Source organism: Typopeltis vanoorti, chromosome 15, assembly GCF_054136105.1.
Source record: "Typopeltis vanoorti isolate ZY-2024b chromosome 15, IOZ_Tvanoo_1.0, whole genome shotgun sequence".
Lineage (NCBI taxonomy): Eukaryota > Metazoa > Arthropoda > Arachnida > Uropygi > Thelyphonidae > Typopeltis > Typopeltis vanoorti.
In genome coordinates this window covers 64,604,343-64,628,316 of record NC_143563.1, presented here as the reverse complement: position 1 = coordinate 64,628,316, position 23,974 = coordinate 64,604,343, and the positions used below count along the sequence as shown (strand labels likewise).

Here is a 23,974-nt window from a genome sequence, read left to right as displayed (position 1 = left end):
CTTGGATATCCGTTGAACGGATATCCAAGAAGCACATTGCAGCAAAAGGAGCACATTGGCTATGTCAAAAACAACAGACAGGACATTTCTGGCCTATCGTCTCATTTCTCTACAACTAACCATGTCATCGAGTGGGACAAAAGCTGTTCCCTTTACATAGAGGAAGATTACCATTCAAGAATTTTCAAAGAGGTCCACAGTCTCCCGTTCTACTGTCAACCTTAACAGAAATCAAGGCCTAATACTCCCAGAGATATGGAAAACCCTAATCAGAACCTTAAAAACGGAAGAAATGAACTTTAATACAAACTACAGAAAGTTCCTCAGCAACAGCTAGCTGATCTTGTACACGTGATACATGTTTCACTCACGTTCGATACTATTTTATTTGTAATTATTCTAGTCAGTTTTTTACAGTTATTCTTGTCAGTTTGCAGTTACGCATAATTGTGAGATTGTTTAAACCTTTATGTAAGCCCTGAAGATGCCAACAGATAAGTGTGGCGAAACTAGTTGGTTCAGTTAATAAAATTGATCAACACTTGATCGGTAAACCAAAAAATATTATTATTTATGTCAGAATGATATTCTAAGGTCAGGCAGATTTGAGATTTATACTGTCAGGAGTTGAACAGAAGTATTGTTTAGAATAATAAGTTTTTTGAGGATGAAGAGGCAAGATACGTGATGTTTTGTACTATGACAGACTAGATATATCAGCTAAATAAGAGAAAACTGATCTTGGTCGAGAAGCAGAATATTGTCAGAAATGAAAGATGTGAAGCATGGTCTTCTTCCAGGAGATGAGACAGATAATTTGGTGGTATTAGAACTCACTGGTTATCCTCCTTCCCATTTAATAATGACAAGATCAGTGTTTAAGGCATTTAAGGTCAAAGGAGATTTTGAAGCATGAATCAGCTGAGAACTGCAAGGTTTTGTAAATGAGAAAAAAAAAGGAATAGAGAACAGTCATCCGGATAGCTATGAATAGATTTGGTTGTATGTGTGAGAGAGAGAGAGAGAGAGAGAACAGGTCACTGATGTATAGGAGAGAGTGTAGAGCACTGTATTGCGGTACTCTAGCACTGATGGAGAAATATGATAAAAAGAACTAATCCACTTTGACCTGCAATAAATGACTAGAGAGGAAGATGATCCTCCAAAGGGCAGAAGGAATACCATAAGATGGTAGCTTGGTAAAAAGGCCTCAATACCAAACTCAATCAAATGCCTTGGAAATATCAAAAGTAACCACTTAAGTTTCTCCAAACTTTTCCATGGCTTGCGTCCAAAGGTAGATAAGGGAAATAAGGATATTATGATTTCATTGCACAAGGCATTGATCAGGCCACATATGGATTACTGTGCACAGATTTGGTAGTGGTTTTGAAAAGGATGATGAATTGCTGGAGAAGTTTCAGAGATAATTGAATAAGTTAGGTTCTAGTCTCTGGAATGGAATATGAGGAAAGACTGAGAGAATGCAAATTGCAGAGCCTAGTGGAGAGAAGGAAGGGGTGGGAGACATGATCGAAACATATAAGTTGGTAAAGGGTAATTACCCCAGAAACTTGGGTTTTTTTTTTGTTCCCCAGAACAGGCAAACTGGCCTCATGAACAAACACATCTACAGACATAGGACACACCGGGAGGCATAGGGCTAACCAGCTTATCCTCGAGGCGGTCGCGGTTTTGAATCGTAATAGGCCATGCCTAACAAAAATGTAACAGGCCACTAGGCCTAATATACGTAAAAGGAAGAAGAAGGGTAATTATGAGCTTAATGTGAATACGATTTTTCATAGAATATCCAGAGACAGGGAGAACAGGAGGCCATTCCTGGAGGAGTGTGAGCAAGGGAATAAGGAGTAAGTTCTTTGCACATAGAGTGGTTGGTCAGTGGAATGCATTGCCTGACACTGTGTTAAATACAGATGCATTTAAGGAGTCTAAAGCATGATTGATGGGATTGTGTGTAACAGTGTTTACTTCTTGCAATGAGTTTTTTGTATTCATGGAGGTCTGGTGTTAATAATAATATACATATGGTAACTGGCTTTCACCTAAATCCCATCTTTTTCTCATAATTAAAGCCTGAAATAGATGCAACCAAATTATCATCACATCCAAAAGTAATTTTGAAAGGATTAAAAGGACAGGAAACATGGCATCATATTCAAAATGATAGTAATTCTTACTGATCTCTTGCAGAGCTATTTGTCCAATATTGCTACCAGTTTTGCAAATTCTATTGCATCATTATCTATAGAAAAACGTGGCATCTTAATTTTCATGCAATTCTCATACTGACATACGGAGGACAACCATCAAGATGGTGGTTGTCCTCCTACCATTCAATGCTCCCCACTCCTTTGATTTTTTTCAGCAGTAAAAATTCAAAAGAATCTTGTTACTTAACTGGATAACAAAAAGTTTCCTGATTCTGATAGCATTCCTCCAATTATTCTATACATTTGTGTTCCATATATGACTTGTTCTATGTTGCCTTTTTATTCCCTCCTGATCTACTGGGATCTATTCTGCAGTCTGGAAATTTGTTCATATTCAATATACTCCTAAACAGGATGACAAATGGTTACCAAATTACCCTTCCAGTTTCCTCTTACTTCAATGCTTTCTAAAATAATGGAGAAAATCATTGACACTCACCTTGTACACTACCTAGAGAGAATCAACGAGGAAGAATTTAATGATTAGTTATCACAGTATTTCATGTTGATAAGTGATATTGTACAAAGTTTGAATGTAGATGAAACATTGGGAGGAAAAGAGCAGGAGACATACAAGCAATAATATGATGACATGTTGCCATGTTTTAAGGAAATATTCCAGGGAATTGAAATCACCTTGAAAATACTTGTTTAAAAGAGCCTTGTAATAGGAAAGATCTCTAAACTGTTCCAATGCATAAAGAGAAATAATAATAATTATTATTATTATTTAGGCCTCCAAGGAGTCAAAATACTCATCGTGGGAAGTCTTTCCTAGGAAACACAAGTCTATCAATACTCAACATGGGAGGTCCCTCCCAGGAAACACAAAGTCTATCATACCACTCCTTAAGCTCAGTGACCGTTCTCGCTCTCAATGCATTCCACAGTTCAACCACTCCTCACCCTCTTGCTCACCGTTTCCTTTCGTAACTTCCAGGGATCACCCCTTGTCATCACTCCTTCCCACTGTTCAACCAAGCGAAAGAACTCCCCAGTGACGACCCTGTAACCACCTCTCAACAGTTTAAAAGTCTCAATCATATCACCTCTCCTTCTTCTATTCACCAAACTCTGCAGTCCACATTCCCTCAGCTGATCCTCATAACTAACATTGTACAGTCCTGAAACTGTTTTTGTTATCTGCCTCTGTACCCTTTCCACAGTTAATTTATCCCCTTCAAATCCTGGAGACCAAATCTGAGAACAACAGTCTAAGTGTGGTCTGATCAGGGTCTTATACAACGGAATGATAACTCTTTTAGCTCTGCATGTCAGCGTCCTTCTCATTATTGCAGCAATCCTTTGTGTTACCTTCACCACCTTTGCAATATGTCCCTTGAATTTCAGGTTTCTATCAATCATCAACCCCAGATCTCTCGTCTCCCCTACTTCCTCCAGTATATCTCCTCCAATAGAGTATGCAGCATCCCATCGATGTGTCCCAAACCTCAAGACCTTACATTTTGCTGCATTAAAATGACATCCCCCCATTCATTTGCCCATCTGTCTAGCTTATTCAAATCCTCTTGCATGACTACCGCATCTGCACCATTACTAATAACCCCTCCCAGCTTCACATCATCCACAAACAACTGAACATCCCCTGCAATCCACTGACAATGTCATTGATATAAAGGTTAAACAATATAGTTCCCAGTACAGAGCCCTGTGGGACCCCACTTGTAACCCTCCGCCTCCTTGAAACTGCCCCGTCATACACAACTCTCTGATACCTATTGAACAGCCAATCCTGAATCCAGTTGACCAACCTGACATCCAAACCCATGTGCTGCAACTTTAATATCAGCTTATCATGTGGCGCCCTGTCAAATGCCTTTTCTAAATCCAAAAAAATGGCAGTATATGCCTTTCTCTCATCTACTGCTCTTGTAACTGTATTATAAAAGGCTGGCATATTACTAAAACAAGAGCAACCCCCCCCCCCCCTCACAAATCCATGTCGACTCTCACAGATAACATTACCCTAATCTGCCCATTGTTGTATACGGTCCCTAACTAATTTCTCCAAGATCTTAACAACTACTGATGACACATAAACTAGCTTATAATTAGACACTTCCAGTCTGCTACTTCCCTTATGCAATGGCACTATCTTACCTTCCTTCCATTCCCTGGGCACTTTCCTGTAGCCTGACTTTCATTGAAAAGCCAGGTCAAAGGAGCTATCAGTTCCTTAGCACATTCTCTCAAAACTTGTGGTGAAATACCATCCAGTCCCACAGCTTTACTGACATCTAGAGTACTCAATATTTGGAACATGTTATCCTCCTGCACTTTTAAACCTCAAACCTGCCCTATCCCTCTAGTATTAAAATTTACTCCTCCAGGATGAAATACACCAATAAAGTGTTCATTGAACAATTCCACTATGTCCTCTGCATCAGTCACTCTATTCCCATTTTTATCCCACAATGTCATTCTTCCACAATCATTTCTCTTCCTACTGTCCACATAGCTAAAAAATCCTCTACGATTTTCTTTGGATCTTAGGGCCAATCCCTTCTCATATTCTAGTTTCGCCTTCCTTACCATACTAGTCACTCTCCTGGCCTGTGTCTTATATTCTTCATGTATCTGCTCTTCACCTGTTTCCTTATATCTCTTCCATAGCCTCTTTTTCACATGCAGCTCCTGTTTAATATTGTTTGTCATCCACTTTACATCCAAATTTGTCCTCTTCTTCACTTGTGGAATACAGCTTACTATTGCTGCTAACAAATATTCTTTCACAATTTTTTTTTTTAAATAACGAAACCTGTGGTGCATTCATAATTAGAAGAAACACATGTATAAACCACAGTGAAAATTATTTAATTGTAAATATTTCATCCTAAGTATCTTAGGACATCATCAGTACAGTATTTAAACAAAAATTAGGAATAACATACAGTTAGGGTGCATGATCACAATAGAATCTCATGAAAACGTGCATATCGTGCTAAAGTAGTAAAAAAAAAAAAAAAACACGTTAATTATTTAACACAGTTTTGTATGATAATTTCCCATACTTTAGGAATAGTAAGAACGTCGTTGTGGTTTAGGTTTGGTCTGTGTAGTAGGGCTTCAGAACTTTTTTTGTATAAACGTCGTTGTTTAAATAAAGATCTATGTAAAAGTTTAGCCTTTTCCCAATGGATCCTATGGTTTGGATTTTCAATTCCGTGTTGAGAGAGGCCAGATTTCTGCGGTTTAAGAAGACGAATGTGGTCTTGATGTTCCGAGATGCGTTTCTGAACAGACCTACCTGTCTGTCCAAAGTAAGAAACACCAGGTAACATCAAGGGTGAGAATTTGTCCTTAGGAGAAGGTAATAAGTTGTAAATTTGGTTGATAGGTTTGTAAGTAGTGGCAAAATTGTATTTCTTCATAATTTTAGAAAGACGTTCTGAGATGCCTTTAACGTAAGGTACGGGAATCCTATGCACTTCTTCCTGTTTGGTTTGATGTATGCAGAAGTGAATGATGATTTTTTTTAGTTGTTTTGGGATTATATCCATTTAGGATGGCTGTATTTTTGATAACTTCTAATTCCTGGTTTAAAGATTCTTCAGAGGAGCAGAATTTGTGTGCTCTGGAAACTAGTGATTTAATAATGCCAGATTTCTGAGATGGATGATGAGCAGAAGAATTGTGAATGTAGCGACCTGAGAATGTAGGCTTGCGAAAGACGGAAGTGGCAATGGAACCGTCTTCTTTTCTTTTGATGTGTAAATCCAAAAAAGAGATACCCCGTGGAGATTCTTTTTCTAACGTAAAGTTGATACGATGAGGAAGAAGGTTAATTTTATCTAGAAACAGTTGTAATTCAGGTTCGGGATGATTTCATAATGCAAATACGTCATCGACATATCTTAGCCAAATTTTTGGTTTGGGTTCAAAAGTGAATATTTTTTCCTCAAGGTGTTCTAGAAACAAATTTGCTAGGTTTGGTGATAAAGGAGATCCCATTGCTGTTCCTTCCTCTTGCTTGTAAATTTGACCTTTCCAGGTGAAGTAACCTGATGCAATAACAAACTTGAACAATTCAACTATATCAGACGGAAATTTTTGAGTTAGTAATTCTATTGTTTCTTTATGGGGAATGTTAGTGAAGAGGGAGACAATGTCGAAGCTGATTAACAAGTCAGTTTTTGATAGTTGAATGTCTTTAATCCTGAGTTTTTGATCCTACGAATTCAACTCAGAAAATTAAATAAGCTACTTAATGAAACTTCCTCCTTAGATGAAGAAACAATCAAAAAACTTAAGACATACCATGCAAGACCTCCTAGAATTTATGGCTTACCTAAGCTACACAAAACTAATGTTCCACTTAGACCTGTTGTAGACTGTATCGGCTGTCCAACGTACAAGTTATCAAGATTCTTATCTAACCTTCTCCACCCTCACATAGGCCACTCAGTCTTTTCAATCAAAAATTCTACTGAGTTTCACACAAAAATTAAAGACATTCAACTATCAAAAACTGACTTGTTAATCAGCTTCGACATTGTCTCCCTCTTCACTAACATTCCCCATAAAGAAACAATAGAATTACTAACTCAAAAATTTCTGTCTGATATAGTTGAATTGTTCAAGTTTGTTATTGCATCAGGTTACTTCACCTAGAAAGGTCAAATTTACAAGCAAGAGGAAGGAACAGCAATGGGATCTCCTTTATCACCAAACCTAGAAAATTTGTTTCTAGAACACCTTGAGGAAAAAATATTCACTTTTGAACCCAAACCAAAAATTTGGCTAAGATATGTCGATGACGTATTTGCATTATGGAATCATCCCGAACCTGAATTACAACTGTTTCTAGATAAAATTAACCTTCTTCGTCATCGTATCAACTTTACGTTAGAAAAAGAATCTCCACAGGGTATCTCTTTTTTGGATTTACACATCAAAAGAAAAGAAGACGGTTCCATTGCCACTTCCGTCTTTCGCAAGCCTACATTCTCAGGTCGCTACATTCACAATTCTTCTGCTCATCATCCATCTCAGAAATCTGGCATTATTAAATCACTAGTTTCCAGAGCACACAAATTCTGCTCCTCTGAAGAATCTTTAAACCAGGAATTAGAAGTTATCAAAAATACAGCCATCCTAAATGGATATAATCCCAAAACAACTCAAAAAATCATCAGTCACTTCTGCATACATCAAACCAGACAGGAAGAAGCACATAGGATTCCCATACCTTACGTTAAAGGCATCTCAGAACGTCTTTCTAAAATTATGAAGAAATACAATTTTGCCACTACTTACAAACCTATCAACCAAATTTACAACTTATTACCTTCTCCTAAGGACAAATTCTCACCCTTGATGTTACCTGGTGTTTATGAGATTCCATGCTCATGCAAATTATCTTACTTTGGACAGACAGGTAGGTCTGTTCAGAAACGCATCTCGGAACATCAAGACCACATTCGTCTTCTTAAACCGCAGAAATCTGGCCTCTCTCAACACGGAATTGAAAATCCAAACCATAGGATCCATTGGGAAAAGGCTAAGCTTTTACATAGATCTTTATTTAAACATGAACGTTTATACAAAAAAAGTTCTGAAGCCCTACTACACAGACCAAACCTAAACCGCAACGACGTTCTTACTATTCCTAAAGTATGGGAAATTATCATACAAAACTGTGTTAAATAATTAACTTTTTTTTTTTTTTTTTTTTACTACTTTAGCACGATATGCACGTTTTCATGAGATTCTATTGTGATCATGCGCCCTAACTGTATGTTATTCCTAATTTTTGTTTAAATACTGTACTGATGATGTCCTAAGATACTTAGGATGAAATATTTACAATTAAATAATTTTCACTGTGGTTTATACGTGTGTTTCTTCTAATTATTCTTTCACAATTTCCCAAGCACTAATGATATCCTGGCCTTCCAATTCCTCCCTCCATGAAACTTCCCCAAGTTGATGTCTAAGACTATTGTAATCACCTGCCTTATAATTCCACACATATTCCCATCTCTTTGATACTCCTTCATGTCTATTCATCTTCCAAGTCAAAACCACATGGTCACTCTCTCTCTCTCTCCAACTAGTGGGAGGGACGTCATCTCGCTTATTATCTGCTTTTCTGATGCTATGACCAAATCCGAAACTCTTGAACCTCTTGTTCCCTCTATTACATGTTGCCTAAGATATTTGTCCCTCAAAAATTCTAGAAATTCCATTTCCTTATTGTTACATGCATCTTCCTCTCCCCAGTTTATACTGCTGTAGTTAAAATCTCCCATAACAATCATTCTTCTTGCACTTGCCAAGCTCAACTGTCTAAACATCTCCTGGTCCCCACCCTCTGTGTTCCTTGGTTTGTCGCAACACCCCACTAAATATCCCATCTTGCCTATCTCTACCTCACATCATATGCTTTCAAAATCATTAGTGTCACTGCCTTCCAAAGCCTCCACTCTTAGAGGACATAAGTAATCACTTATCATACGCAGTACCACCATGCTTTCCCTTTCTATCCTGCCGAAAAAATGCTGTACCCTGCTACTTCTATTCCTATTATTATATCCTCTTCTGTCAACCACGTCTCAGTGATCCCAATAATCTTTGACCAGACTGTGATGCTATCAGCACCACCAATTCCTCTCCTTTATTCTGGATACTGCTGGCATTAGTATAAAGCATAAAAATGCCACTATTTCTATACCCAGCATTATCCCCTCTAGACTCCACTGAGCTCAGCGCTACCTGATGTTGTCTCCCTTCTCCCAAGTACCCATTCACACAAGAGGCCACCCCCTGCTACCATCCCCCTTGGGCATTCTAGTTTCCCTGCATTGACACACTGACTCATTTAGAACAGTAATCTCTCCAGATGCCTACATCCTTCCTCATCCAAATGCAAGCAGTCTCTCACATACAATTCCTCTCTGTCCTCAAATACTGTCCAAGCATCCACATATTCTAATCCTCTCTTCTGACACATTCTAGCTATTATGTTATTCAATATGACTGCTCTTCTGCTCAGCTCGTCACAATCATACCTAGGCAACACGCACACTATCTTTCCTCTCTACATCTTCTTTTGTACTACCTCAAGCAAGAATCTCATATCTCTTGCTGCCCAATTTACATTACCTCTCAAGTCATTTGTTTCTACCATCACAATAATCTCATCCACCCTTTCACCCCTCTTAATTGCCATAGTCACACTTTCTATTGTTCCTCCAGGCAAACACTCCTCACGCATCCTATCTTGCACACCACGGATCATTGAGTCACCGTACATTACACCTCTTACCATTCCCTCTCTCCTCTTCTATCATTCCCATAACTGTCTCTCATTCTCCTCTCTTCCACTTATCCTATTCTCTCCTCTTCCATCATTCTCATATCTCTCTCATTCCCTCTCAGGCTAGTCTGTGCATCTGGAGGTGCTTAAGAGAGGTTTGGTGAGGGTTAGAATCCAGAATCCGTATCTGGGAGGCCAAACACTACAGATCACGATCACTCATAATACTCACCACCACCTCTGACATCATCCACTCATCCCCCCCCCCCACCTCCCAACTCTCCATGCAAAAAAATCTGCTTTTCAACCATGTTATTTACATAACCATTATACCGCTTCCATGAATCAACTTGTTTTTCCATTACATCTGATAGGTTACTTTCACCAATTCATGCACCTCATTAGTTCAGACTTGTTTCTGAACATGCACTAATGTTTCCTCATCAATCAGCTATCCAGATCGATTTACAGAACTCTGTCTATGGTCCAATTAGTGCCTTATAAAATACTACCTCTTAAATAAAACTATATTTGTACACTAATACCAGGAACATTCAGAACAAGCAGGAGGAATTTTTGGCATTGGTTGGCTCATCCTAGCCAAAAGTTATTGGCATTAGTGAGACATGGTTGACAGAAGATGATATAGTTAGTGGGATATAGAATGTGAAGGATATAATGTGTTCAAGGACTTACTCGTAGATTCATTATACTAATAAACTAAACTACATATTTAGGGTAAAGTGAAAGATGATCGTATTGGCTGGAACAAATGATTTGAAAAGAGAAAAGTATGGCATGAGAGAGGATATGAAAGAATTACTAGAAACAGCAAAAGAAATCAGTGAGAGAGTTAAGATAGTGAGTCTGATGCTGCAGTATGACAGTAGAGCTGAGAAGGAGGACCATAATAGTGAATGACTATGTGTAGGTTATGCAAGAGGAGTGGTGTGGAGTTTTTGGATGTGTGGAGTTAGTTTGATGGGTGAAAGGACTTATATAAGAAGGATGGTTTGCATCTAAAGGATTTGGTGTTCAGAGGAAAAAGTGTTGTTGAATGAAGTGAGAGTGAATGTGCAAAATCAGGGAAATTAGAGATTTTAGGGGAGGCAGAGATGATGTCGAGTGGATATGCAGACATCAGCGCAGCAGTTGAGTAAGAATGTATATAATATGCCTAAGTTACTACCCACTAGCTGCAGTGTCAGGATAGCAGTGGGCCTAAAGAGCTTTTGCACTTTTTGTACACTAATACCAGGAACATTCAGAACAAGCAGGAGGAATTTTTGGCATTGGTTGGCTCATTCTAGCCAAAAGTTATTGGCATTAGTGAGACATGGTTGACAGAAGATGATATAGTTAGTGGGATATAGAATGTGAAGGATATAATGTGTTCAAGGAGGATAAAGAGAAAAGAATGGGGGGGGGGATATGATGATAGCCAATGAACTGCAACCAAAGAGAGTATAAGTTCAACTGCAGACCAGTGAAAATAACACATTTGAGGCTATTTGGTGTGAGATAGAGCCAGCAGAACAAAATATACATTTGGATGTTGATATAGACCAGGGAGATGAAAAATATGATGGAGATAGTATGCATCAGCAAATAGACTCAATGAGTGGAGGGTATGTAATTATTATAGGGATTTCAACTATAGGAACATAGATTGGAAGGAGGAGAAGACACATGAGAGGAAAGAAATGGAATTTATGCAGTTACTAAGGAATAATTACCTGAGACAGCATGTGATGGAATATACTAGGGATTTGAGAGTGCTTGGTCTAGTAAATGCATCTCAGAATTTGTCTGTAATATAATGAACACGACCACATTGCTGACAATTGGAGAGTGATATATGGTCTTGACCTGGGGGGGCAGGTGGCTAAATGTGTGGAATTTTCAGTTAAGACATGGTATATGTGGAATTACAGTGCTGGTAAGTATGACAAGCTTAGGAGACTGCTTGGATCAGTGCCATGGCATGTGAAATTGATAGTGCATGAGAAGTGATAAAACAGTGTTTGAAGAAAGTAATGGCAGACTACCCTAGAGTTAGGAGAGTAAATCAAGTGGAGGTTAAATGGATGAATATCATCATTAAGCTGGAGCTGAAAAAAAGAAAGAAAAAAAAACTGTTGAAGGAATTCAAAGAGAAAGGTGACCAGCAGGCACATGACCAGTACAAAAGCATAGACCAGAAGGGCAACTAGTTTGGTAAAAAAAGGCAAAAGCAGATTATGAAAGGAAATTAGCAATACAGGCTAAAGAGAATACCAAACATTTCTTTCAATATGCTGCAAGTAAAAGAAGGAATGTTTATGGCAGAATGATTTTAATCAATGCTAATGGTAGTGAGGTAACTGAATCAGTCAAAATGGTAGAATTGCTAAGTGAACACTTTACAAGAGTATATCATCCAGGTAGTGATATTGCAGAAATGAGAGTGCCATAGGCTTATTATAGGAAGTGAGATAAATGATGACATATTACAGAATCTTAATGTGAATACAGCTGTAGGATTAGATAGTATACCAGCTCAAGTATTACATCAAGCTGCTAGGGAATTATCAGTGCCCTTGACCACATTGTTTAATCTAAGTCTCAGCTCTGGGCTAGTCCCAAGGGGGTGGAAAGAAGGAAAATAGTTCCATTGCATAAAGGAGGCTCCAAGACTGATGCAGCAAATTGCTGACCGATCAGTATATCTGGGATTGATGTCAAAGTATTGGAGAAATTGGTCAAGAGCAAAATACGGGAATGGATTGGTGGAAATAGGATACTGTATGGGGTAATGTGGTTTTGTGAAGGGGTAGATCTCAGTAACTTGCTCACATTGTATAATACAGTGACAGCTGAGTTGGATAAAGGTAATGGGTTTACAGTGATACTGGTGGACTTTGAAAAAGTCTCTGACAGGATATCCAATGTGCTGCAGTTTACCGTAATCAGTAAACTGCAACTCATGGAGGTGGATATAGGACTGGTGGAGAGATATCAGAGAGTAGTTTATTCAGGAATAGAGTCACAAAGAAGGCCGATGACTAGTGGCATGCCACAGGGTTCTGTTCTTGGACCCAGTTTAATTTGTACATTAACGATATAGGAAAGTATCTGAGAGGAATTGTTCATTTGTTTGCCAATGATGCAAAGTTGGGTAGAGCAATAGTTAATACAGATGATCTTAAAATTTTGCAGGATGATTTGGATAGACTGGCAGTCCAGGCAAAGGAGAATAGATATCAATTTAATATGGCCAAGAGTAAGGTTATGCATTTTGGGGTGAAAAGATTACCAGATGTATACTACACTCCAGGAAATTGACAAAGCCAGAGATTTGGGAATGTTAGTGGATAAGGAGTTAAAGTTTAGGGGACACATAGCAAAAGTGGCTAAAGCAGCTCATCAGATTACTTGGTTACTAATGAATACTTTGACAAGAGACAAGCAGGTTATTGTTCCTCTTTATCAACCTTGATAAGACCCCATCTTGACTAAGCACAGATCTGGTCACCTGAGTTTCTTGGCAATGAAGAAGGGGGGGGGGGTGGAGAAGATCCAGAGGCAAGTGACCCAGATGGTAGCGGGTCTATGGAATGGACCTTATGAGAACAGGTTGAAGATTTGTGGAATACAGAAACTGGTTGATAGGCAGAAAAGGAGTGATATGATTGAGACATACAAATTACTGAAGAGTTTTTACAAGATTAATTCAGAGGAAATTTTTCAGAACACGTCTGGTAGTGGGAGAACTAGGGACCACCCTTGGAAACTAAGTAAGAGTGTAGTTAGCAAGGATGCTAGAACTATTTTTGCTTGGACAGTGGTGAATGAGTGGAATAAACTGTCAGAATTTGTTGTGGGTGCCATGACTGTGAATGAGTTCAAATCAAAGTATGATAGTGCTTGACATGATGTTTAGGGCCCTCCCTCGATGAGTCTAAGGACTCCTTGGAGTAGCCCGTAATAATATGTTGCTATTTACTAAAGCTTTATCAGGAAGATAAATATACTAAAATATACAAAACTGAACTTCAAGCCTATTAGAAGTGTTGAGATTTTTTTTATATCTTCTCCTGTATGTCTTATACATTTTCTATACCTTTGACTTCCTTTAGTTATTAGTTAATAAATAGTGAAACATGTAGAAGTTTATTTTATTAGTATAATAAATTTCTTTCTAATGTGCCGTCTAAACCTAAACATCCTATTAAACATACACTCTCTCACAGTTCTTTTGCCTTGTCACTTCCATCTTGTGATGCCAAGTTCCACCAATGCAGTATAACCCAATTCTGTCTGGATAAATGTCATGATTTACACTTGGTAACACTGAACTGACATCTGCCAAGAACACCAGCCTCTTGTGGTAACATTACAAAATTTTCTGCCATTGCTTTTCTCAATTTAGCATCATCTGCAAATAATTGAATATCTCCTCCCAGAATCTTGAACTTCTGAATATACTATCAGTATATAAATTAAACACCAGCAGTCCTCCCAGTACCCTATGGTACACTGCTGCTCTGAGGCATCACTTCCCCATTCACAACTGCGTGACTTCTGTCAATCAGCTATCCTTGTATCCTAGATACTAATTCATCTCCATTTTTCTCAATTTCAGCAGCATTGTCACATGGAATTCTATCAAATGTCTTTGCAAAATCTAGAAAAATTAATGTTAAAAACATCTCCTCTGTCCAATACAGTTATCCTATTATAAAATGTAACCAAGTTATTGGTTTCATTTTATAATAAGATAAAAGATTATCCTTAAACAAACCAAATACTGCATTCTGGAGACATTCCTATTTTCATCAATCCAATGAGAACCTCCGTAGCTCAGTCAGTATAGCGAAGCCCTTTGGTTGGAAAGACCTGGGTTCGATTCCTGTCTATGACGTGAGGAACCTTTATCTGGTCTCTTTCAATGAAAGACGAGTTGCCAGTCTCATATGGAGGTCGAGGGATTTTTCTCCTGGAAACTCGGGTTTTTTGTCCCTCAGAACAGGCAAACCGCCTCCCGTGAACACATGCTGGTACAGTCAAAAATACATACTTAATCCCTCATTAGTCCTAAGGGACAGTGGAGGAATGGGGGAACCCCAACATAAATAAAATAAAATAAATCCTATTTGTATTCTATCTCTGATCTCTCTCTCTCAACTTGATATTAATGAGGCTGTAGGATTGGATAAGGAAGAATCCAAGTGAATGGTGCCAAGCCAACTACAGGCTAGTATGTATATCAGGTGTAATAGTGAAGGTGTTAGAGAGGCTAGACACAGACAGAATATAAACCTGGTTTAATGAGAACAGAAATCTTTCAGAGGGCAACAAGAGTTTGTTAAATGGAGATTTTGCTTCAGTAACTTGGTTACATTTTATAAATAGGTGACACGTATTGATAGAGATGCTTGTACAGTGATTTTTTTCTGGATTTTGCTAGTGTTCAGTAAAATACTCTATGACAAACTACTATTGAAATTGAGCATGATGGAGATGGAAAAATCAGTTGGAAGACAAGGGTTGCTTGTCAGTAGGAGTTAAAGTTGCATATGGAGGACAACAAAAGAGAAAAGTGGTGACAAGTAAAGTACCACAGGATTCTGTTCTGGAACCATTGCTCTTGGTAGTTCAATGATAGTTCAGGCTTTGAGAGGAGATATTCAATTGTTTGCTGATGATGATGCTAAATTAGGAAGAGCAATGTCAGGAAACTCTGATATGATGATATGATGTTATGAGAGGATTTGAATAGATTGGTACTTTGGTTTGAAAAATGGGGATGTATGTTCACTTCAGCATTGCTAAGTGGACACTTTGGCCAGAGAAGATAGAATGGAATTTATTACATTGGAGGAAAGTTGTTATAGGAGGTGGAAGAGATTAGGGATCTGGGGGATCGTGGTGAATCGGGAGCTGAAGTTATGAAGACACATCACAAAAGCTGTAAAGGTTATAAAAAAAAATTGCTGCTATAAAGCAAACAATCCTGACAAAGAAAGATAAAGTGATAAACAATTAGATAAGGTATCACAATAATCAAACTATTTCTGCATAGATCTGGTCACTTGGATATCCAGGCAATAAGGAAACAGTGTCAAAGAGACCTCGGAGAGATGCACTCTTTCACAGAAGTGAGTGACTAAGACTGTCTCTCTATATGTGATAAATAAGAAAACTTACCGCAAGTCATATTTGCAGCATATACCCTCTCTTCTTGTCCAAATATCTTATTGCCGTTTTCATCCACACATATACACCTGAAAATAAAATATTTTATAAAACGTGAGCGCATCAATCTTATTTGTAATCAGTACGTTTTCAAAAACAATTATGACACGGTAACAAATCGAAACCACCCTACGTTTCTCTCTTATGAACCACTTAAAACTATACAGAAGTATACATTAAAAAAATAATAATAAAATGTAAAATAAGATTATGAAGGAAATGGAAATCGATAACTAAGCATTTTAGAAGAAATGAAAATGTTAGTTGTTAATTAGTTCAATAGATAAAATGTCATTTTTGCTTTCATTTGCATTCTTAATAGTATTAATGTTATTCACTGTTAACAAACAGAGATGGCAAAATTTGCAAAGAATTAAAAGAATCATTTTTCACTATCCTGAACTTAAAGATAAATAAGTTGTACAAAGATAAACATATTGCATAGAAAATGATCAAATTATGTTGAGCTGCTCAGAAAGAAAATTAAATACGTAAGTTTTTGCTTGTTTTAAAGGAATATCGATCTTTATCCGGCATAAATAATGATTAGCTGCAACCAACCGATTTTCGGTTTAATGAAACTGATTAAATAAATTACTTTGAATTGCTTATATTTCCAAGAAAACTCGTAAACAACTGTCGAAACGCAAAAGTGTTTGACTGCATACCACAGGGAGGGTAGCAAATGATGCTAGAAAGGACTAATGACTGAAATTTAATCTGTAGTGAGTGGAAACACAAAAATAATGAACAGTATTAATCTCCATTCCTAGAAAATGAAAGCCACGTGTTTAAATTATATTAGCTTTGGAAGAAAAACTTAAAAACGGGGGAAAGAACTGGCATGAAACTTCAAAGTGACAAAAATTAGTTTTCAAATACTTAGATTGTAGTTGCAAAACCCTTTTGTTGCATGCATTCACTTGAAAGTGAAAAACACACTCGGGAGAAGATGTCTTCATTTACTGCATTTTTGGCAGCAAAAGGTTATTTAAAAAAATTTTCGTGGCTATTACGAAAAAACGCCCTAAACTACAAAGAAGGCAATTAAAAATAATTTCGAAATGGCGATAATTTGAAAAGCCAACTCGAAACTGCATTTCAATTGTTAACGCAAACTCGGTGAAAGATTTACAAGAAATCGAATTTCCCCTTAAATATGATGGTCAAACTACATTTTCTATTTAAATCGTTATTAAATAAAAGCAATCATATCTCATAATGAAAAACATGAGATCAAAATTTTCCTTTTTAATATATTCCTTTCCACAACTATGAATTCTGTTATCTGTTTACATAAATATTGCATAGAGCCTCCGTAGTTCAGTCGGTATAGACGAAGCCCTTTGGTTGGAAAAACCTGGGTTCGACTCGCGTCCTTGTCGCGAGGAGCTCTTATCTGGCCTCTTTCGACTAAAGGTGAGTTGGCCGGTATCATACGGCGGTGGAGGGTTTTCCTCTCCCGGAAACTCAGGTTTTTCGTTCGTCAGAACAGACAACCCGACCCCGTGAGCGCACATTTCTACAGACAAAAATACGTTCCCCCTGTCGCGAGGCGCTGCAATAAGTCGGTTGGGATCGCGCGTGTAAGGTAGCATCATGTAAAAAGACTAACCCCAAATACATGGGACAAGGCACAAGAGAAAGTAGTTGCACATAAATATTGCTCATACATATATACATATGTGTAGAAAGTTTTTTACCTTGGGTATAATATATGTTAAAGATACCAAGTTATTTTAAATATAAACCTGGTTTATATTTAAAATAACTTGGTATCTTTAACATATATATATATGCATGTTTAAAAGGTTTGTTTTTTGCAACCACAATCTAAGTATTTGAAAACGAATTTAGTCACCTGGAGTTTCATTCCAGTTCCTCTCTCCCCGATTTTTTCTTCCAAAGCTAATATAATATATTATAATTGTATGGCTGTTGTGTTTACCTTTTGGCGGTGTTTTTTCTTCACGCGTTTGGTTATGGTCAGTGCCGGATTTACGTATAAGATAAAAAGCTACAGCTTAGGGCCTCGCAATCTGCCGGGGCCTCAAATAAAAAAAAAAAGACCAGCTAATATAATTTAAAACAGTAGGGGGTCTCTGGGTTTTGTATAGATTAGGGCCTCAGGAAGTCTAAATTCGGCCCTGGTTATGAATGTATTCATCCTCTGGGAGGGACTCGCACACGTCCCAGTCTCTACATTTCCATAAAGATAAAACAGGTATTATACCTAAATGAGTGACAGAATATATTACGATAACAAAAGAACTCAGATGTGTAGAACTAGTGATTAACTTTTACGAGACCAGATCTGGACTATTGACTCGAACTTGTTTTACATCTTTATTCAACCGGTTCCAGAGTCATTAGGTGCAAGGAAGTATAGGGTTTCCCTTCGAAACTCTGGTTTTTGACTGCGCAACTGCGAAAATTCGACATCAGAATACATGCAACCCACATACAAATAGAACTTAGGATTAGGAACATTAACCCTTAGAACAATATGGGAATTTGCGACCACACTGATAAGGGGGGGGGGAATCAGCTACTTTTGGGGAATTAAAGGCATTATAGGATTTCGTTTGATTCTATAACCAAGACTTTTTCAACACAAGAAGGCATTTTTTAATGAAATATGGGAATAATTAGGTATTATAATAATAGGAATAATTATAATAAAAATTTTAATAGGAAGTTATGGTGCAGTGACCTTATATTATCAGTAAGTACAACCATCCAAGTGGTTAGATCAAGGAGATATTTACAGGAAAGTTAAAATTATTGCCAGACAGAGGAATGTCTATCTTCAAAGTTAGGTTAAATTTTCAAATGTCGTTGATGGAGTCTGCTGAAATTCGCAAAATACGGTATTTTCTCAACAGATGCATATTTGCGTGTTGTACGGATAGCCCTGCGTAGCACAGTTAAAATAATAACAGGACATTATTATTATGTGACACCTCCAGGGAGTCCAAAGACTCATCGAGGGAGGGCACCTACTCTACATCTCTCTCTCTCCACCACTCAATCCACCAACTACACCTACGCCATCTACCGCCCGCCACCACCACTAGTATTTCCACAGACAATCACAAACATCCATGCCCACGGCAGGATTCGAACCTGCTGCCTTTTGGCGGGGAGAGCGGATACGTTAACCGCTCGGCCAACCAGAAACTGTTTGAAAGTTGCCCAACTTTCAAATAGTTTTCAGGGCAACTGGTAGTATGGCGGCGAGTGTATTCCCGCAAGACTACCAGTTGCCCTAGCCGAACCTAACAGCTAGCACGCACGCAGGCCGAAGCGCCCGTATATTCGCCTCCTATTGGTCCATTTTGATAAGGTTTCACTGGTTTTCGTGAGAGACCAGGCAGAAACCTAAGAGAGCAAAAATACACCCAGTGCCCTTAGATTGCCAAAGACCTGGGTTCGACTTTAGTCATGACAGGAGGAATCTTTACATGTCTTTTTTTTTTTTTTTTTTTTTTTTTAATGAAGCGAGTTACCTGATCTCATACGGAGTTAGCAGTGGTTTTTTTTTCTTTCAGAAATTTCAAGTTTTCTAAGTAGGTAGAAGAGGATGTAGCGCAGTGTTTAGAGTGGGCAGTATATACAAACAGTGGATCATGCACTATTCTAGTGGCCTCCCGTGTTGAGACCTGCTAGGACTTCACCAAAGTGTCATGTAATAATAATAAAGGCTGACTGAGGTAAAAATTTTGGTGACTCAAATGAAGATATTTAAATTAAATATGACTAGTATAAACCCATCACATTTAGAAAAGGATTTGATCCTAATTATATGTTTGAGCAGAAAAAGTTTTGTGCTAGCACATTAGATTTTTAGAATAAGTAAATGAAAATTTGTCACTTAAATATATATATTTAAGTGATAAGTAAATATTGATGCAAGACATATTTCTACACAATATCTATAAAACCTCCTATGTACATTCAGTACATAGGAGGGTTTATGTAGAAATACACAGGAGTCCTCCAGCGCGTATAACTCAACAATCACATAGCATGAAAACGTAATACGGTGTGTGTGTGTGTATGTATGTATATATATATATATATATATATAGAGAGAGAGAGAGAGAGAGAGAGAGAAAAAAAAATTTTTCACCTTGGGTATACTATACGTTAAAGATACTAAGCAATTTTATAAACTTGGTTTTAATCCTTTTTCCCAAATAAATAAACGAGCAGGTAAGTCAAGTTTGCGCCTGAAGTATTTTCAGGTCCGAGGCGACTCGTGGTAAAGGTGGAGTAAGCTCTGATCACTTTCCTTAGCATCTCCTATAATGCAAAACACATCTCCTTGAGGATATATATGTCGCAGGGAAATGATGAAAATAGGGATTTGATCAAATCCCTAAGGGATATGATCAATTCACGGAAAATGTTAAAATAACAACTCTGTGGGGTGATTTCCCTGAAGAAAGTAAGTGATTTGATCAAATCCCTTAACTGTTTTAGTGAAAAGATGAAATAATATTGTTTAGATATTAAAAGTATTTATTTAGTAAACCATGTATTATTAAATGTAGAAAGTTAATACAACAATAGTCATTTAAGCTGATATTTTTAAAAACAAAAAGGATATTTTTAGTGAAATTTTAAACATTTTTCGTGGATACAAGCTCCCCTCTGACGTCCGTGCCGGCCAAACATTACGCGAGGAAGGTTGCGCGCATTTTTATTATTGTTTTCTATATTTCGAGTTTTATCAAGTACCTACCGTAGAAAAATGAGTTCAGATATAGGAAAAAATCAAACTCTGACCGAATTTGTATCTGAAGAACAGTTCAATGAAACTGTCAGGACGTTTTTGAACAAGCGGCATGAAAAAGAAAAACCTTTGTGGACTCGCGAAAGGATAGAAGAAGCTGTCACAATCATTGAACAATTTAAATTAGCACCACTACTTAAACTGCAATGGACACATAAACGGTACTATTGTGGAAAAAAAATACGATGTTATGGAAGTAGGTACTAAAAAATCTTTGATTTTGAAGAGAAAGTCTGAATTCGATCCAATTGTAAAAATAGTACCAACGGAACATTTTTACCACATACTTCGGGAAACCCATCAGTCAACTGGCCACGGAGGAAGAGATAAAATGCTGTATAGTTTGAAATTGAAATACCTAATACCTACTTCAGTTGTACCGGAGTTTTTAAAGCTGTGCACGGTATGTCAGTCTAAAAAAAAAAATTCCAAACAAAGGAATCGTTGTTTGCCCAATTGTATCTAGCGACTTCAATCATCGTGGCCAAGTCGATTTAGTTGACTTACAGTCGACACCAGACAGAAATTACAAATGGCTTATTAAACTACCAGGACCACGCGACGAAATTCAGCTTTCTTCGACCGTTGACTACAAAAAGAGCTGCTGAAGTAGCAATGGAGCTATTAAAAATATTTTTGGAAGTAGGTTGTCCTCATATACTACAAAGCTACAACGGCCGTGAGTTTACGGCTGCTGTCATACAAGAATTAACAAGCCTGTGGTCAACGTGCAAAATTGTAAATGGTAGGCCTAGACATCCAGCTAGTCAAGGATCTATTGAGCGATCAAATCAAGATGTTGAAGCTATGTTACGTACTTGGCTAATTGACAATGACACAAAAAATTGGGCTATAGGTTGTTACTTTGTTCAATTCCAAAAGAATTCCTCTTTTCATCGAACCATTAAACGATCACCTCACAAAGCTTTATTTGGAACAGAACCAAAAACAGGACTCCAATCTAGTCATATTTCGAAAGAGTTGCTTGAAAAACTTGTTACTGAAGAGGACTTGGATCTACTTCTTAATCAGCAGGACCATGACATTATTTTAACACCAGAAGACTTACCAGCAGCTTCCTTAGAGAACAACAACAACACTTCAACTTCAAAAGATCCACCAGCATCTGAATTAATTGATTACAATGCTTCAACTTCAAATGATCTATTAATAGTTAAATCAACCAACAATAACATTTAAATGTCACACGATCTACCGGCAGCTGATTTACTCACCAAAAAGGCTATAAAATTAGAGGATCTACCAGAAATTGAATCAATTTCTTTATCGACAATAAGACAACTCGAACCAGTTAACAACTCTACTTCAATAGTTAAAACATCTGTAGTGTTACTTGCATCAGAAGGGGAAGCAGCTGTCAGCGACAGTAAAGCATGTTGTGTTGTTTGTAGAATGGAATCTACTGGAGCCCATTCATGTGACATTTGTAAAAATCCGGTGCACTCAATATGTGGGAAGAATACAGTAGGAGAAGAAGGATATGGATCGAAAATTCTATGCTATTTATACCAAAAAGAAGAGAGCATTAAAGATCAAAGGGAAAATGCTGCAAAACACCTGAAAAGATCAGCTGAAAAAATGAAAGAAGTTTCTTTGAAGAAATTTAAAGACGTGTTAGTGAATTCCACAGTTTTGGTGTATGTACCTAAGGTAGATAGAGGCCAATTAGATGGAAATAACATCGTGGGGATCGTATTAGATATAAAAAATAATTTATACCAAATTGGTACCTCCGTTGGAATTATAAAAGATTGGCTACCTAGAAACGCTCTTCAAATAGTTACTACAACATTTACCGAAACAGTTTAACCTAAGTCTGCGTGAGATTGCAGGAAAATTATCCGTATTTGGAGGTCAAGGATTTAAGAAGTGTTCCTGTGAACAATCCATTTTACAATGTAAAACAAAAAGATGTGCCTGTAAAAAAAAAAAAAGTAACGTACTTTGTAACTCGAGATGCCACAAATCAACAACGTGTTTTAATGAATATGAATAAACATTATTATTTATTAATTACATTCACGAAAAATGTTTAAAATTTCACTAAAAATATCCTTTTTGTTTTTAAAAATATCAGCTTAAGTATCTATTTCTTTTGTTAATTAGTTTCGAATAAATAATTTGTGTTTCAATGACTATTGTTGTATTAACTATTCTACATTTAATAATGCATGGTTTACTAAATAAATACTTTTAATATCTAAACAATATTATTTCATCTTTTCACTAAAACAGTCAAGGGATTTGATGAAATCACTTACTTTCTTCAGGGAAATCACCCCACAGAGTTGTTATTTTAACATCTTCCGTGAATTGATCAAATCCCTATTTTCATCATTTCCCTGCGACATATACACACACTGTATTACATTTAATAATTACTGGTGTCGTAGATGGCGCTAAGATACCGACGATTTTAAGTGCCAGCTAAATTTTGATTCAGTGCAATGCAAATCTGAAACAGTAAGATATATACTACGAGACATCGGCATTCACAACTTCTGGAAAGTGGTAAACATTGCCCACTGTTGAATTTCAGATGTTTCAAAGAAAAACCGAAACAGTCATCAACTGAATCTCTAAATGCGAAAATATCTCCTCACCCCCCCCCCCCTCTCTTCCCAGGATAGTGTGTTTCTAGTGTAATATTCACAATCGGAACAGCGGTCTTTATTAATTATTAATATGACCTGCATGAAGTTCAACTCATTGTGGGAGATCATTCTACATGATACGATCCATTCTCGAATACTGTCCACATTAATAAAACTGCGCAATTTCCTGTGTTCACTATGGCATTGAAAGTATTTATGTTTGTTAATTGCTTTGCGATTAACGAACATAAATACCTTCATTGCCATAGTAGACCGATCTGCCTCTTTTGCAGAATGAAATACGCGAGTTTAAGAGGGAGGGGGGGGGGAGAGAATACCCTGCTATCTTCTTTTAAGATCAGCTAACTCACCTTCAATTGAAAAAGTCCATATAAAGATTCCTCATGACAAGAATTGAACCCAGGTCTTTTCCAATCAAAGGGTGCAATGTTCTGGCATACTGAAAAAATTAATAGAAGCAAATCAATAACTATATGCATATTCTTTTATTTTCAGAATAGTTAACATGATAGAAATGAAGATTCTATTTGGATTCGAATCTCGCAATGGACATGCATTCAATTAGATTTAGGTGAAGAGAAAATTCATCGCGTGATATGGGACAGCCACGCTGCTTATTAGAGATCTGAAGTAGCTGAAAAGGTTCTATGTTTTTTTGGCATTAACCCTAATGAAATATAGGCTCAATATTTCGTAGGCGGCATTCTCTTCTCCAACACACAACAAACAGATGAGGTGAGGCTTTTAATCTGCGTAGATACTGAATGCTAATGAACTACTTCGTTATTTC

General features: G+C 37.3%; 1 protein-coding gene across 1 annotated transcript in view; it reads right to left on the bottom strand.

Annotated features, from left to right (window-relative positions):
- Positions 1-23,974, bottom strand: part of LOC150098825 (thyroglobulin-like) — a 64,157-nt gene that overhangs the window by 26,046 nt on the left and 14,137 nt on the right. The window contains exon 4 of the mRNA XM_090404703.1: positions 15,703-15,779. Coding sequence (XP_090260829.1) covers positions 15,703-15,779 — 77 coding nt within the window. The remainder of the gene's footprint in view (positions 1-15,702; positions 15,780-23,974) is intronic.